At 53.9% G+C, this 14,245-nt stretch overlaps 1 long non-coding RNA gene and 3 gene segments (V, D, J or C); 1 reads left to right on the plus strand and 3 right to left on the minus strand.

Moving 5' to 3' along the window:
- Positions 1–1,191: 1,191 nt before the first annotated feature.
- LOC125149359 (immunoglobulin lambda constant 6-like) lies at positions 1,192–4,530 on the minus strand. The segment is given in 3 exon segments: positions 1,192–1,649; positions 3,622–3,756; positions 4,470–4,530. Coding segments are annotated over 3 exon segments (516 nt in total).
- Positions 4,531–5,810: 1,280 nt separating this feature from the next.
- Positions 5,811–14,245, minus strand: part of LOC125148931 (immunoglobulin lambda variable 5-37-like) — a 1,027,427-nt gene continuing 1,018,992 nt past the window's right edge. The window contains 2 exon segments of the V gene segment in view: positions 5,811–6,268; positions 8,241–8,279. Of these exon segments, the coding sequence occupies positions 5,949–6,268; positions 8,241–8,279 (359 nt within the window).
- LOC125148968 (uncharacterized) overlaps positions 6,975–14,245 on the plus strand; it is an 863,358-nt gene continuing 856,087 nt past the window's right edge. Inside the window, exon 1 of the long non-coding RNA XR_007145744.1 lies at positions 6,975–8,282. This is a non-coding gene — a long non-coding RNA (uncharacterized LOC125148968). The remainder of the gene's footprint in view (positions 8,283–14,245) is intronic.
- Positions 10,595–14,245, minus strand: part of LOC125148944 (immunoglobulin lambda variable 5-37-like) — a 657,272-nt gene continuing 653,621 nt past the window's right edge. The window contains 1 exon segment of the V gene segment in view: positions 10,595–10,886. Within this exon segment, the coding sequence occupies positions 10,838–10,886 (49 nt within the window).

A 14,245-nucleotide genomic window follows, 5' to 3' on the forward strand; every position in this document is an offset into this window, starting at 1 on the left:
AAGCCAGCACTCCTGCTGTCTTTCCTGATTTGCTCTCACTTCATCTCTCAACTCCCTCTCACCAGCTCATGAGGTTGCTTGTCTCACTCCACCTAGACCCCAATCTGCAGGGCCTTCTATTGTCACTGGTTGGTGTTGAAGCTTCTATAGGGACTAAGTTTTCTTTATTCATGTCCCATCCTGGGACGTAGTGCAACATCTTCTACCCCAGGTTGTCTTGATGCTTCCATGGAGATGTTCACCATGGCAGTGTTATAAATGAACCAATGGTTCTGTGATCATCATGTGTGTGCATGTATATTTCTGTTTATTGGTACCTGTGTGTGTGCTTGTGTATGTTATGGTCAGACCCCACACTGAGATCCTAAGAAGATGAGTCAGTTGAGAAACCTGTCAGCGGCCCATTCCCAAAATGGGAGCCTTGATTTATCACATAGAGGCCCCAGGCAGGTTACATAAGCACAAGTGGGTTTATGGGTTGGCCTGGCCTCAACAGGTCCTAGAGAGCATAGCTGGTGTCTGTCTCCCAGAGAACTTGGGTGCAAGTGGGAACCAAGAGACACTGTTGTGTGGAGGTGCCAGCAATGGGAGTGTGGGTGTGAGTGACCAGCGTCCAGACAGAAGGTCCTGTAGTCAGTGTTGCAGGGAGTTGGTGGTGGTGGGGGGAGACACGTGATTGTTCCTGGGGTAGGAACAGAGGTTCTCATAAGGAAGGGAGGAAGCTCTAGGCTGGTATGATGGGGGATGTTCACATGGGGTAGGAAACCAGGGAAAACATGGCATTGAGTCGGGGTCTAGAAAAAGAGAAGAATGGACACATAAGAGGGGGCAGGTTGCAGACAGTGTGGCGCCAGGTACAGGGAGAAGCTCAGGATTATCCTAGAAATCATGGGGACCCAAGATCAGTGAGGGCAGCCGTGACTGGCAGTAGACATGGTTCACACAAGAAGCAAAGTATGCAGACGTCGTGGTGGATAGTTTCTCCTGTTTCCGCTGATTGTATCTCCTGCTGAGGAATATTCTCAGACAATTTTGGCTGAGACTTAAACTACCCCTCAGAAAACATGAGGAAGCCAATCTTTCTGTGGGCTCCTTTCCCAAGAGGCCGAAAGAATGATTCCCCCCCCCCCCCTTAAGATGGTTGCGCTCAGAACACAAAAGGTTAATTCTAAAAGACCAGAAAGCATGATATCTGATTGAGTAAGAGACGTTTTATTGAGCAATGATTGGGTGCTGGGAGAAGGGCTGGGATGGTCTTGGTACAAGGGGGATCCTCCCTGGAGGCTCAATGGCTGCACATCCCCTTGGGTGGGTGTGGGTCTCAGGCACCTAAGAGCACTCTGCAGGGACCACTCTCTTCTCCACGGTGCTCCCCTCATGCGTGACCTGGCAGGTGTAGCTGCTTCTGGATTTCCACTGGTCAGGTGACAGGCTCAGGTAGCTGCTGGCCGCGTACTTGTTGTTGCTCTGTTTGGAGGGCTTGGTGGTCTCCACACCCTGGGTGACAGGGGTGCCGTCTGCCTTCCAGGCCACCGTCAAGCCACTGGGGTAGAAGTCATTGATGAGGCACACCAGGGTGGCCTTGTTGGCACTGAGCTCCTCACTGGAGGGTGGGAAGAGTGTGACCGAGGGGGCCGACTTGGGCTGACCTGTGGGGCAGGGGAGAGGCAGTAAGTCAGAGATCAGGTGTCCATGGCTGAAGCTCCCATCTCAGTCCTGATGTGGGGAACAGCTCTGTCATGTCCATGGCCTGGGTCTCAAGGGCTCCAGCTGGCTGAGTTCAGGTCAGCCATGGGTAGGGTCACTCACCTTCTGTTGGAATGGACCTGACTGCCACCTTCAGTAGTGTCTGGGTCCCTCCATGGCCTCAGACTCTCTCCAGGTCACACGTCCTCCTAATCCACACAGTCCTCCCCTGGGACTTGGTGGCACTGGCACTGAGACCTGCTTTCCCTTGTGAGTCTGTCTGCCCTTGGATGTTGGCGTCACTGCCATAATGCCAAGTCACTTACCCAGTTACTGGATAGATGGTCTGTCCTTGTTGCAGGGCTGTGTTCCCATTTGAAAAGTAGGTTTCCTGCCCCCAGAGCCCCTCACACCATCATTGCAGCCTTGCCCACCTCCCAACAGGGACCCCCCGCTGGCGATTCTGAGTGGGTAAGAAGTAGGAGTTCTTAAAGCTGGATTCCAGGGAGTCTTGTAGACGGAGAGTTTTCAGGTGAGGTGAATTTTCAGTTTTGAGGTCAGGCCGTGTCTGTTCTGAAGGGTCTCCCTATTCTGTGAGGTTTTCTGGTGGGTCTGTCTAAACACTTACTGTTTCTGGAAGGCTGGCAGTCACTGCCCCTGTCACCTCTCCCTATCAGGGGACTCTGACCCCATGTATCTGCTCACAGAGCTCTCTTGCTGTGGCATGCTGTGAAGGGATGTACCCCTGCTGGCTGAGTGTCCTGACAGGACACTTTCCTGAGACTTGTCCTGATCTTGGTGTCCTTACTGTTCCTCTAGAGGTGGAAGGTCCCTGAACCCTGGGGCCATTCTCTTCTGGCGACCTCCCTCCCCCAGACCCCCTTGTCCCATTTCCACCTCCATGTCTCCAAGTCCCCAGACCAATGCTCTGCTCGCTGTGCTTCAGGCAGCCCTCCAGCGGGGACGAGCTGAAGACAGAATGCTATGCCTGAGCCGTCCCCAGAATCCTTCCCACACCCCACAGCCCTGCTTGCAGCCCGAGTGCCCCACTTCCTTGCCTTCACCCCTCTCTTCTCCTCAGACTCTTAGAACCCAGCTTTAATGATGAGCTATGTCTATTTTGAAGGGTCTCCCTGTTCTGTGAAGTTTACTGGGGGTCTGTCTGTCTTCAGATTGCTGAGTGCCTGGCAAGCCCTGTCCCTGTCACCTGTCCGTATCTCGAGATCCTGACCCCACATATCTATCTGCTCAGGAGGCTTTCCTGTGGTGGTGAAGGTATTTACCTTTGTTGCCTGAGTGTCCTGAGACCTTTCTTGTGCTGAGGTCCTGACTGTCCCTGTGGAGGTGGAATGTCCCAGGACCCAGGGCCCACCTCTGCTCTGATGTCCACCCTTCTTCCTTGACCCCTTGTCCCACTTCCTCCTTCACGTCTCCAGGTTCCCAGACCAAGGCTCTCCTCACTGAGCTTCAGACAGTCCTCTGCCTGGGACCCCCTGAGGAGGAACCCGGTGCCTGAGCCATCCCCAGAATCCTTCCCACACCCCACGTTCCCTCTGGCAGCATGAACCCCCAGTCACTTGCCCTTCACCCTCAATTCTCATCAGACTCTTGGAGCCCAGAGACCCTGAGTGGAGAGCTGACCATCCTGAGTCCGTCCAGAGGATTAGGTTCCCATAGGGAGAGAGCTGGAGCCACGGTGAGGCCTGAGTTCAGGTCTCCTGAGATCAGGAAGGGCTCATGGGAATGGTCCCCTGTAGCCCTGACCACCATCTGACAAGATGGGACCGGTTAGAGGTGATGAGGGGCAGACAAAAGAGGCAAAACTTACAGACGCCACGGACCGTTGGCCTGATCCCAGGTCACAAAAGAAAGCAGAGAAAAATAGCCCCAAATTGCATACTGGATCCGAAAGAGGATGGAAAGTGGGAGACTTACCGAGGACGGTCAGATGGGTCCCTCCGCCGAATAGAATACACTGTGACACAGACTGGAACACAAACCCTCTGTCAGCCCCTCCACCCCTGACCCAGGCCCACCTGCAGCTGCACGGGAGGCCCAAAGCCCAGCCTCCTTGTCACGGGTGCTGGCTGGGCAGATGGGTGGGTGACAGGGGTGACCCCTGGGATCCTGGAATTTCAGTTCCATGGAGGGTTCAGATTCCATCCATTCTCAGTCATGGGGAGGGGTTGAGACACCTCCTCTAGACATTGCATTGGAATTCCCAAGTAACGCCATCCTTAGGAAGGGGCTGTGTTCTCTCCTCAGTCTGTATCAGGATGTCATCGTGAAAGGGGTGAGCAGGGCTGTTTTAGCACAGAGGTGATGGAACTGTGAGCCCTTTGCAGACTTGGGACTCATGCGGAGGGTCCTAGATATGCCATCACATCCTCAGCACAGGAAACCATGGAGGATTGGGGTCAGGGTAGGGAAGCGTTGAGAGGAGAATCATGTTTCCCCAGCACTTAGATCCCTCTCTAGGGTTCTGATCTCCTGAATCGCTGCCTTTGTCTGGTTCTTCTGGCGTCATCACTGTTTACTCCCTGTCCTGAGCCCCATGAGGGCAGCTATCATGGTGAGGGGTGTTTGGGCTGAATATAAGCTGGTTAGACCTGGTGGGCACCTGGCGGTTTGAGAAGCTGTGACTACGTCCTACAATTTCGCCCTCAGCCGGAGTGTTGGAATCTGTGCCTGACCCTTGAAGTGAGTGAGAATCACACATGGTCCATGTACAGGAGCATCACTGGCACAGGGTCACCTCACCAAGCAGGACACACATACCATACCTCTGCACTGGACCTTCACATTGTGAGGAGGGTCCCTGACACCCAGGGCCTTCACCTGCATCCTGGCCTAGGGACGTCACCTGCAGAGCTCACACTGGGGACACACAGGCCTGGCATCCTTCTTTCTATGACACATTGGCACATTGGCATGCTGAGCCAGAACTATGACTGTCTTCCTTGACTTTTGATTAGTGTGTAAACACCCTCCCAGCAGCTCATGAAGTTGCTTGTCTCTCTCCAGCCTTGAGTAGAATCTCTGGGACCTTCTATTGCTACTGGCTGGCTCTGGTAGGGATGACAGAGATGGAGTTGTCTTTGTTCATGTCATATCCTGGCTCCCTGTGCAACAACTTTTGCCGCAGCTCCTCCTGATCTTTCCACAGACATGCCCACCATGGCAGTGTTATAAATGAACCAATGGTTCTGTGGTCATCATGTGTGTGCATGTATGTTTCTGTTTATTGGTACCTGTGTGTGTGCTTGTGTATGTTATGGTCAGATCCCACACTGAGATCCTGAGAAGATGAGTCAGTTGAGAAACCTGTCAGCAGCCCATTCCCAAAATGGGAGCCTTGATTTATCACATAGAGGCCCCAGGCAGGTTACATAAGCACAAGTGGGTTTATGGGTTGGCCTGGCCTCAACAGGTCCTAGAGAGCATAGCTGGTGTCTGTCTCCCAGAGAACTTGGGTGCAAGTGGGAACCAAGAGACACTGTTGTGTGGAGGTGCCAGCAATGGGAGTGTGGGTGTGAGTGACCAGCGTCCAGACAGAAGGTCCTGTAGTCAGTGTTGCAGGGAGTGGTGGTGGTGGGGGGAGACACGTGATTGTTCCTGGGGTAGGAACAGAGGTTCTCATAAGGAAGGGAGGAAGCTCTAGGCTGGTATGATGGGGGATGTTCACATGGGGTAGGAAACCAGGGAAAACATGGCATTGAGTCGGGGTCTAGAAAAAGAGAAGAATGGACACATAAGAGGGGGCGGGTTGCAGACAGTGTGGCGCCAGGTACAGGGAGAAGCTCAGGATTATCCTAGAAATCATGGGGACCCAAGATCAGTGAGGGCAGCCGTGACTGGCAGTGGACATGGTTCACACAAGAAGCAAAGTATGCAGACGTCGTGGTGGATAGTTTCTCCTGTTTCCGCTGATTGTATCTCCTGCTGAGGAATATTCTCAGACAATTTTGGCTGAGACTTAAACTACCCCTCAGAAAACATGAGGAAGCCAATCTTTCTGTGGGCTCCTTTCCCAAGAGGCCGAAAGAATGATTCCCCCCCCCCCCCTTAAGATGGTTGCGCTCAGAACACAAAAGGTTAATTCTAAAAGACCAGAAAGCATGATATCTGATTGAGTAAGAGACGTTTTATTGAGCAATGATTGGGTGCTGGGAGAAGGGCTGGGATGGTCTTGGTACAAGGGGGATCCTCCCTGGAGGCTCAATGGCTGCACATCCCCTTGGGTGGGTGTGGGTCTCAGGCACCTAAGAGCACTCTGCAGGGACCACTCTCTTCTCCACGGTGCTCCCCTCATGCGTGACCTGGCAGGTGTAGCTGCTTCTGGATTTCCACTGGTCAGGTGACAGGCTCAGGTAGCTGCTGGCCGCGTACTTGTTGTTGCTCTGTTTGGAGGGCTTGGTGGTCTCCACACCCTGGGTGACAGGGGTGCCGTCTGCCTTCCAGGCCACCGTCAAGCCACTGGGGTAGAAGTCATTGATGAGGCACACCAGGGTGGCCTTGTTGGCACTGAGCTCCTCACTGGAGGGTGGGAAGAGTGTGACCGAGGGGGCCGACTTGGGCTGACCTGTGGGGCAGGGGAGAGGCAGTAAGTCAGAGATCAGGTGTCCATGGCTGAAGCTCCCATCTCAGTCCTGATGTGGGGAACAGCTCTGTCATGTCCATGGCCTGGGTCTCAAGGGCTCCAGCTGGCTGAGTTCAGGTCAGCCATGGGTAGGGTCACTCACCTTCTGTTGGAATGGACCTGACTGCCACCTTCAGTAGTGTCTGGGTCCCTCCATGGCCTCAGACTCTCTCCAGGTCACACGTCCTCCTAATCCACACAGTCCTCCCCTGGGACTTGGTGGCACTGGCACTGAGACCTGCTTTCCCTTGTGAGTCTGTCTGCCCTTGGATGTTGGCGTCACTGCCATAATGCCAAGTCACTTACCCAGTTACTGGATAGATGGTCTGTCCTTGTTGCAGGGCTGTGTTCCCATTTGAAAAGTAGGTTTCCTGCCCCCAGAGCCCCTCACACCATCATTGCAGCCTTGCCCACCTCCCAACAGGGACCCCCCGCTGGCGATTCTGAGTGGGTAAGAAGTAGGAGTTCTTAAAGCTGGATTCCAGGGAGTCTTGTAGACGGAGAGTTTTCAGGTGAGGTGAATTTTCAGTTTTGAGGTCAGGCCGTGTCTGTTCTGAAGGGTCTCCCTATTCTGTGAGGTTTTCTGGTGGGTCTGTCTAAACACTTACTGTTTCTGGAAGGCTGGCAGTCACTGCCCCTGTCACCTCTCCCTATCAGGGGACTCTGACCCCATGTATCTGCTCACAGAGCTCTCTTGCTGTGGCATGCTGTGAAGGGATGTACCCCTGCTGGCTGAGTGTCCTGACAGGACACTTTCCTGAGACTTGTCCTGATCTTGGTGTCCTTACTGTTCCTCTAGAGGTGGAAGGTCCCTGAACCCTGGGGCCATTCTCTTCTGGCGACCTCCCTCCCCCAGACCCCCTTGTCCCATTTCCACCTCCATGTCTCCAAGTCCCCAGACCAATGCTCTGCTCGCTGTGCTTCAGGCAGCCCTCCAGCGGGGACGAGCTGAAGACAGAATGCTATGCCTGAGCCGTCCCCAGAATCCTTCCCACACCCCACAGCCCTGCTTGCAGCCCGAGTGCCCCACTTCCTTGCCTTCACCCCTCTCTTCTCCTCAGACTCTTAGAACCCAGCTTTAATGATGAGCTATGTCTATTTTGAAGGGTCTCCCTGTTCTGTGAAGTTTACTGGGGGTCTGTCTGTCTTCAGATTGCTGAGTGCCTGGCAAGCCCTGTCCCTGTCACCTGTCCGTATCTCGAGATCCTGACCCCACATATCTATCTGCTCAGGAGGCTTTCCTGTGGTGGTGAAGGTATTTACCTTTGTTGCCTGAGTGTCCTGAGACCTTTCTTGTGCTGAGGTCCTGACTGTCCCTGTGGAGGTGGAATGTCCCAGGACCCAGGGCCCACCTCTGCTCTGATGTCCACCCTTCTTCCTTGACCCCTTGTCCCACTTCCTCCTTCACGTCTCCAGGTTCCCAGACCAAGGCTCTCCTCACTGAGCTTCAGACAGTCCTCTGCCTGGGACCCCCTGAGGAGGAACCCGGTGCCTGAGCCATCCCCAGAATCCTTCCCACACCCCACGTTCCCTCTGGCAGCATGAACCCCCAGTCACTTGCCCTTCACCCTCAATTCTCATCAGACTCTTGGAGCCCAGAGACCCTGAGTGGAGAGCTGACCATCCTGAGTCCGTCCAGAGGATTAGGTTCCCATAGGGAGAGAGCTGGAGCCACGGTGAGGCCTGAGTTCAGGTCTCCTGAGATCAGGAAGGGCTCATGGGAATGGTCCCCTGTAGCCCTGACCACCATCTGACAAGATGGGACCGGTTAGAGGTGATGAGGGGCAGACAAAAGAGGCAAAACTTACAGACGCCACGGACCGTTGGCCTGATCCCAGGTCACAAAAGAAAGCAGAGAAAAATAGCCCCAAATTGCATACTGGATCCGAAAGAGGATGGAAAGTGGGAGACTTACCGAGGACGGTCAGATGGGTCCCTCCGCCGAATAGAATACACTGTGACACAGACTGGAACACAAACCCTCTGTCAGCCCCTCCACCCCTGACCCAGGCCCACCTGCAGCTGCACGGGAGGCCCAAAGCCCAGCCTCCTTGTCACGGGTGCTGGCTGGGCAGATGGGTGGGTGACAGGGGTGACCCCTGGGATCCTGGAATTTCAGTTCCATGGAGGGTTCAGATTCCATCCATTCTCAGTCATGGGGAGGGGTTGAGACACCTCCTCTAGACATTGCATTGGAATTCCCAAGTAACGCCATCCTTAGGAAGGGGCTGTGTTCTCTCCTCAGTCTGTATCAGGATGTCATCGTGAAAGGGGTGAGCAGGGCTGTTTTAGCACAGAGGTGATGGAACTGTGAGCCCTTTGCAGACTTGGGACTCATGCGGAGGGTCCTAGATATGCCATCACATCCTCAGCACAGGAAACCATGGAGGATTGGGGTCAGGGTAGGGAAGCGTTGAGAGGAGAATCATGTTTCCCCAGCACTTAGATCCCTCTCTAGGGTTCTGATCTCCTGAATCGCTGCCTTTGTCTGGTTCTTCTGGCGTCATCACTGTTTACTCCCTGTCCTGAGCCCCATGAGGGCAGCTATCATGGTGAGGGGTGTTTGGGCTGAATATAAGCTGGTTAGACCTGGTGGGCACCTGGCGGTTTGAGAAGCTGTGACTACGTCCTACAATTTCGCCCTCAGCCGGAGTGTTGGAATCTGTGCCTGACCCTTGAAGTGAGTGAGAATCACACATGGTCCATGTACAGGAGCATCACTGGCACAGGGTCACCTCACCAAGCAGGACACACATACCATACCTCTGCACTGGACCTTCACATTGTGAGGAGGGTCCCTGACACCCAGGGCCTTCACCTGCATCCTGGCCTAGGGACGTCACCTGCAGAGCTCACACTGGGGACACACAGGCCTGGCATCCTTCTTTCTATGACACATTGGCACATTGGCATGCTGAGCCAGAACTATGACTGTCTTCCTTGACTTTTGATTAGTGTGTAAACACCCTCCCAGCAGCTCATGAAGTTGCTTGTCTCTCTCCAGCCTTGAGTAGAATCTCTGGGACCTTCTATTGCTACTGGCTGGCTCTGGTAGGGATGACAGAGATGGAGTTGTCTTTGTTCATGTCATATCCTGGCTCCCTGTGCAACAACTTTTGCCGCAGCTCCTCCTGACCTTTCCACAGACATGCCCACCATGGCAGTGTTATAAATGAACCAATGGTTCTGTGGTCATCATGTGTGTGCATGTATGTTTCTGTTTATTGGTACCTGTGTGTGTGCTTGTGTATGTTATGGTCAGATCCCACACTGAGATCCTGAGAAGATGAGTCAGTTGAGAAACCTGTCAGCGGCCCATTCCCAAAATGGGAGCCTTGATTTATCACATAGAGGCCCCAGGCAGGTTACATAAGCACAAGTGGGTTTATGGGTTGGCCTGGCCTCAACAGGTCCTAGAGAGCATAGCTGGTGTCTGTCTCCCAGAGAACTTGGGTGCAAGTGGGAACCAAGAGACACTGTTGTGTGGAGGTGCCAGCAATGGGAGTGTGGGTGTGAGTGACCAGCGTCCAGACAGAAGGTCCTGTAGTCAGTGTTGCAGGGAGTGGTGGTGGTGGGGGGAGACACGTGATTGTTCCTGGGGTAGGAACAGAGGTTCTCATAAGGAAGGGAGGAAGCTCTAGGCTGGTATGATGGGGGATGTTCACATGGGGTAGGAAACCAGGGAAAACATGGCATTGAGTCGGGGTCTAGAAAAAGAGAAGAATGGACACATAAGAGGGGGCGGGTTGCAGACAGTGTGGCGCCAGGTACAGGGAGAAGCTCAGGATTATCCTAGAAATCATGGGGACCCAAGATCAGTGAGGGCAGCCGTGACTGGCAGTGGACATGGTTCACACAAGAAGCAAAGTATGCAGACGTCGTGGTGGATAGTTTCTCCTGTTTCCGCTGATTGTATCTCCTGCTGAGGAATATTCTCAGACAATTTTGGCTGAGACTTAAACTACCCCTCAGAAAACATGAGGAAGCCAATCTTTCTGTGGGCTCCTTTCCCAAGAGGCCGAAAGAATGATTCCCCCCCCCCCCTTAAGATGGTTGCGCTCAGAACACAAAAGGTTAATTCTAAAAGACCAGAAAGCATGATATCTGATTGAGTAAGAGACGTTTTATTGAGCAATGATTGGGTGCTGGGAGAAGGGCTGGGATGGTCTTGGTACAAGGGGGATCCTCCCTGGAGGCTCAATGGCTGCACATCCCCTTGGGTGGGTGTGGGTCTCAGGCACCTAAGAGCACTCTGCAGGGACCACTCTCTTCTCCACGGTGCTCCCCTCATGCGTGACCTGGCAGGTGTAGCTGCTTCTGGATTTCCACTGGTCAGGTGACAGGCTCAGGTAGCTGCTGGCCGCGTACTTGTTGTTGCTCTGTTTGGAGGGCTTGGTGGTCTCCACACCCTGGGTGACAGGGGTGCCGTCTGCCTTCCAGGCCACCGTCAAGCCACTGGGGTAGAAGTCATTGATGAGGCACACCAGGGTGGCCTTGTTGGCACTGAGCTCCTCACTGGAGGGTGGGAAGAGTGTGACCGAGGGGGCCGACTTGGGCTGACCTGTGGGGCAGGGGAGAGGCAGTAAGTCAGAGATCAGGTGTCCATGGCTGAAGCTCCCATCTCAGTCCTGATGTGGGGAACAGCTCTGTCATGTCCATGGCCTGGGTCTCAAGGGCTCCAGCTGGCTGAGTTCAGGTCAGCCATGGGTAGGGTCACTCACCTTCTGTTGGAATGGACCTGACTGCCACCTTCAGTAGTGTCTGGGTCCCTCCATGGCCTCAGACTCTCTCCAGGTCACACGTCCTCCTAATCCACACAGTCCTCCCCTGGGACTTGGTGGCACTGGCACTGAGACCTGCTTTCCCTTGTGAGTCTGTCTGCCCTTGGATGTTGGCGTCACTGCCATAATGCCAAGTCACTTACCCAGTTACTGGATAGATGGTCTGTCCTTGTTGCAGGGCTGTGTTCCCATTTGAAAAGTAGGTTTCCTGCCCCCAGAGCCCCTCACACCATCATTGCAGCCTTGCCCACCTCCCAACAGGGACCCCCCGCTGGCGATTCTGAGTGGGTAAGAAGTAGGAGTTCTTAAAGCTGGATTCCAGGGAGTCTTGTAGACGGAGAGTTTTCAGGTGAGGTGAATTTTCAGTTTTGAGGTCAGGCCGTGTCTGTTCTGAAGGGTCTCCCTATTCTGTGAGGTTTTCTGGTGGGTCTGTCTAAACACTTACTGTTTCTGGAAGGCTGGCAGTCACTGCCCCTGTCACCTCTCCCTATCAGGGGACTCTGACCCCATGTATCTGCTCACAGAGCTCTCTTGCTGTGGCATGCTGTGAAGGGATGTACCCCTGCTGGCTGAGTGTCCTGACAGGACACTTTCCTGAGACTTGTCCTGATCTTGGTGTCCTTACTGTTCCTCTAGAGGTGGAAGGTCCCTGAACCCTGGGGCCATTCTCTTCTGGCGACCTCCCTCCCCCAGACCCCCTTGTCCCATTTCCACCTCCATGTCTCCAAGTCCCCAGACCAATGCTCTGCTCGCTGTGCTTCAGGCAGCCCTCCAGCGGGGACGAGCTGAAGACAGAATGCTATGCCTGAGCCGTCCCCAGAATCCTTCCCACACCCCACAGCCCTGCTTGCAGCCCGAGTGCCCCACTTCCTTGCCTTCACCCCTCTCTTCTCCTCAGACTCTTAGAACCCAGCTTTAATGATGAGCTATGTCTATTTTGAAGGGTCTCCCTGTTCTGTGAAGTTTACTGGGGGTCTGTCTGTCTTCAGATTGCTGAGTGCCTGGCAAGCCCTGTCCCTGTCACCTGTCCGTATCTCGAGATCCTGACCCCACATATCTATCTGCTCAGGAGGCTTTCCTGTGGTGGTGAAGGTATTTACCTTTGTTGCCTGAGTCTCCTGACATCTGTCCTATTGCTAGTGTCCTGAGTGTCCCTGTCAAGGTAGAAGTTCCCAGCACCCAGGGCCCCTTTCTGCTCTGATGTCATCCCTTCCTCCTTGACCCCCTTGTCCCCCTTCCTCTTCTATGTCCAAGTTTTCAGACCAAGGCTCTCCTCACTGTGCTTCAGGCACTCCTCTGCCTGGGACCTCCCGAGGATGGAACCAGTGCCTGAGCCGTCCCCAGAATACTTCCCACACCCCACGGTCCCTCTGGCAGCATGAACACCCATTCACTTGCCCTTTACTCCTCATTCTCCTCAGGCTCTTTGAGCCCAGAAACTCTGAGTGGGGAGCCCACCATCCCTGAGTCCAGAGGAGAAGGAGAAAGCTGGAGCCACAGTGAGGCATGAGTTCAGGTGTAGATCAGGAATGGTTAATGGGGATGGTCCCCTATAGCCCTGACCACACATCGACAAGATGGGACCAGTGGAGGCGATGAGGGGTCGACAAAAGAGGCAAAATTTACAGACCCCACAGACCTTCAGCCTAAGCCCAGGTCACAATAGAAAACAGAGAAAAATAGCCTGAAATTATACACTGCATCCAAAAGAGGAGGGAAAAGGGGAGACTCACCGAGGACGGTCAGATGGGTCCCTATGCCAAAAATAGGACACTGTGATACAGCCTTGAACATAAACCCTCTGTCAGCCCCTCCACTGCTGACCCAGGCCCACCTGCAGCTGCACGGGAGACCCAAAGCCCTGCCTCCTTGTCACGGGTGTTGGTCAGGCAGATGGGTGGGTGACGGGGGTGTCCCCTGGGGACCTGGAATTTCAGTTCCATGGAGGGTTCAGATTCTCTCCATCCTCAGTTATGGGGAGGGGTTGGAGAGACCCCTCTAGACATGGCATTGGAATTCCCAGCTATTGCCGTCCTTAGGAAGGCGCTGTGTTCTCTCAGTCTGTGTCAGGATGTCATTGTGGAAGGGGTGAGCAGGCTACTTCAGCACAGAGGTGATGGAGCTGGGAGTGCTTTGCAGAGTTGGGACTCGTGGGGATGGTCCTGCATATGTCATCACATCCTCAGCACAGGAAACCATGGAGGATTGGAGTCAGGAATGGGAAGTGTTGGGAGGAGACTCATGTTTCCCTCAGCACTTAGATTCTTCTGTAGGGTCCTGAACTCCCGAATTCCTGCCTTTGGTTTGTTCTTCCGATGGTACAATGGATGGTTACTGCTTAGTCCCTGTCCTGAGTGCCATGAGGGCAGCTGTCACGCTGTAGGGGTTTGTGGGCTGAATGTAAGCTGGATAGACCTGGTGGCCCCCGGTGTGTGGGCTACAGTCACTACGTCCTACAACTTTGCCCTGAGCTGAAGTGTTGAGGTGTGTGTCTGACCCTTGAACTGACTGAGAATCACAAATGCCCCACATACAGGAGCACCACTAGTACTGGCTGGTCCCCATGAAGCAAGACACATACTGTACCTCTGCCTTACACCTTCACGTTCTGAGGAGGGACACTGACAACCAGTGCCTCACCTGAATCATGGCCTGGGGACGTCACCTGCAGAGCTCACACAGGTCTGGCATCCTTCTTTCTGTGACAAATTGGCATACTGAGCCAGAACTCTGGCCGTCTTCCTTGGTCTGCTCTCGATTAGTGTGTAAACACCTTGCCAACAGCTCATGAGGTTGCTTGTCTTGCTCCAGCCTAGATAAGAATCCCCGGGGCCTTCTATTGCTACTGGCTGACTCTGGTAGGGACGACAGAGATGGAGCTGTGTTTGTTCATGTCCCATTCTGGCTCCCTGTGCAACACCTTCTACCCCAGCTCCTCCTGATCTTTCCTGTGTGTGTGGTTGTGTGTGTGTTATGATCAGATCCCACACTGAGTTTACGGGGTTTCTCCCTTGCCTCTGTCTCTTCAGTTTGTGTAGTTCATAATGAACACTTAAAACAACGAATGGAAGAGTTTGTCTAGGGGTGGCAGTGGTTCTGGGTAGGTTAAATGGGGGAGGATGTCATTCTCCCCAGCAGG

Source organism: Prionailurus viverrinus, chromosome D3 (genome assembly GCF_022837055.1).
Source record: "Prionailurus viverrinus isolate Anna chromosome D3, UM_Priviv_1.0, whole genome shotgun sequence".
NCBI lineage: Eukaryota > Metazoa > Chordata > Mammalia > Carnivora > Felidae > Prionailurus > Prionailurus viverrinus.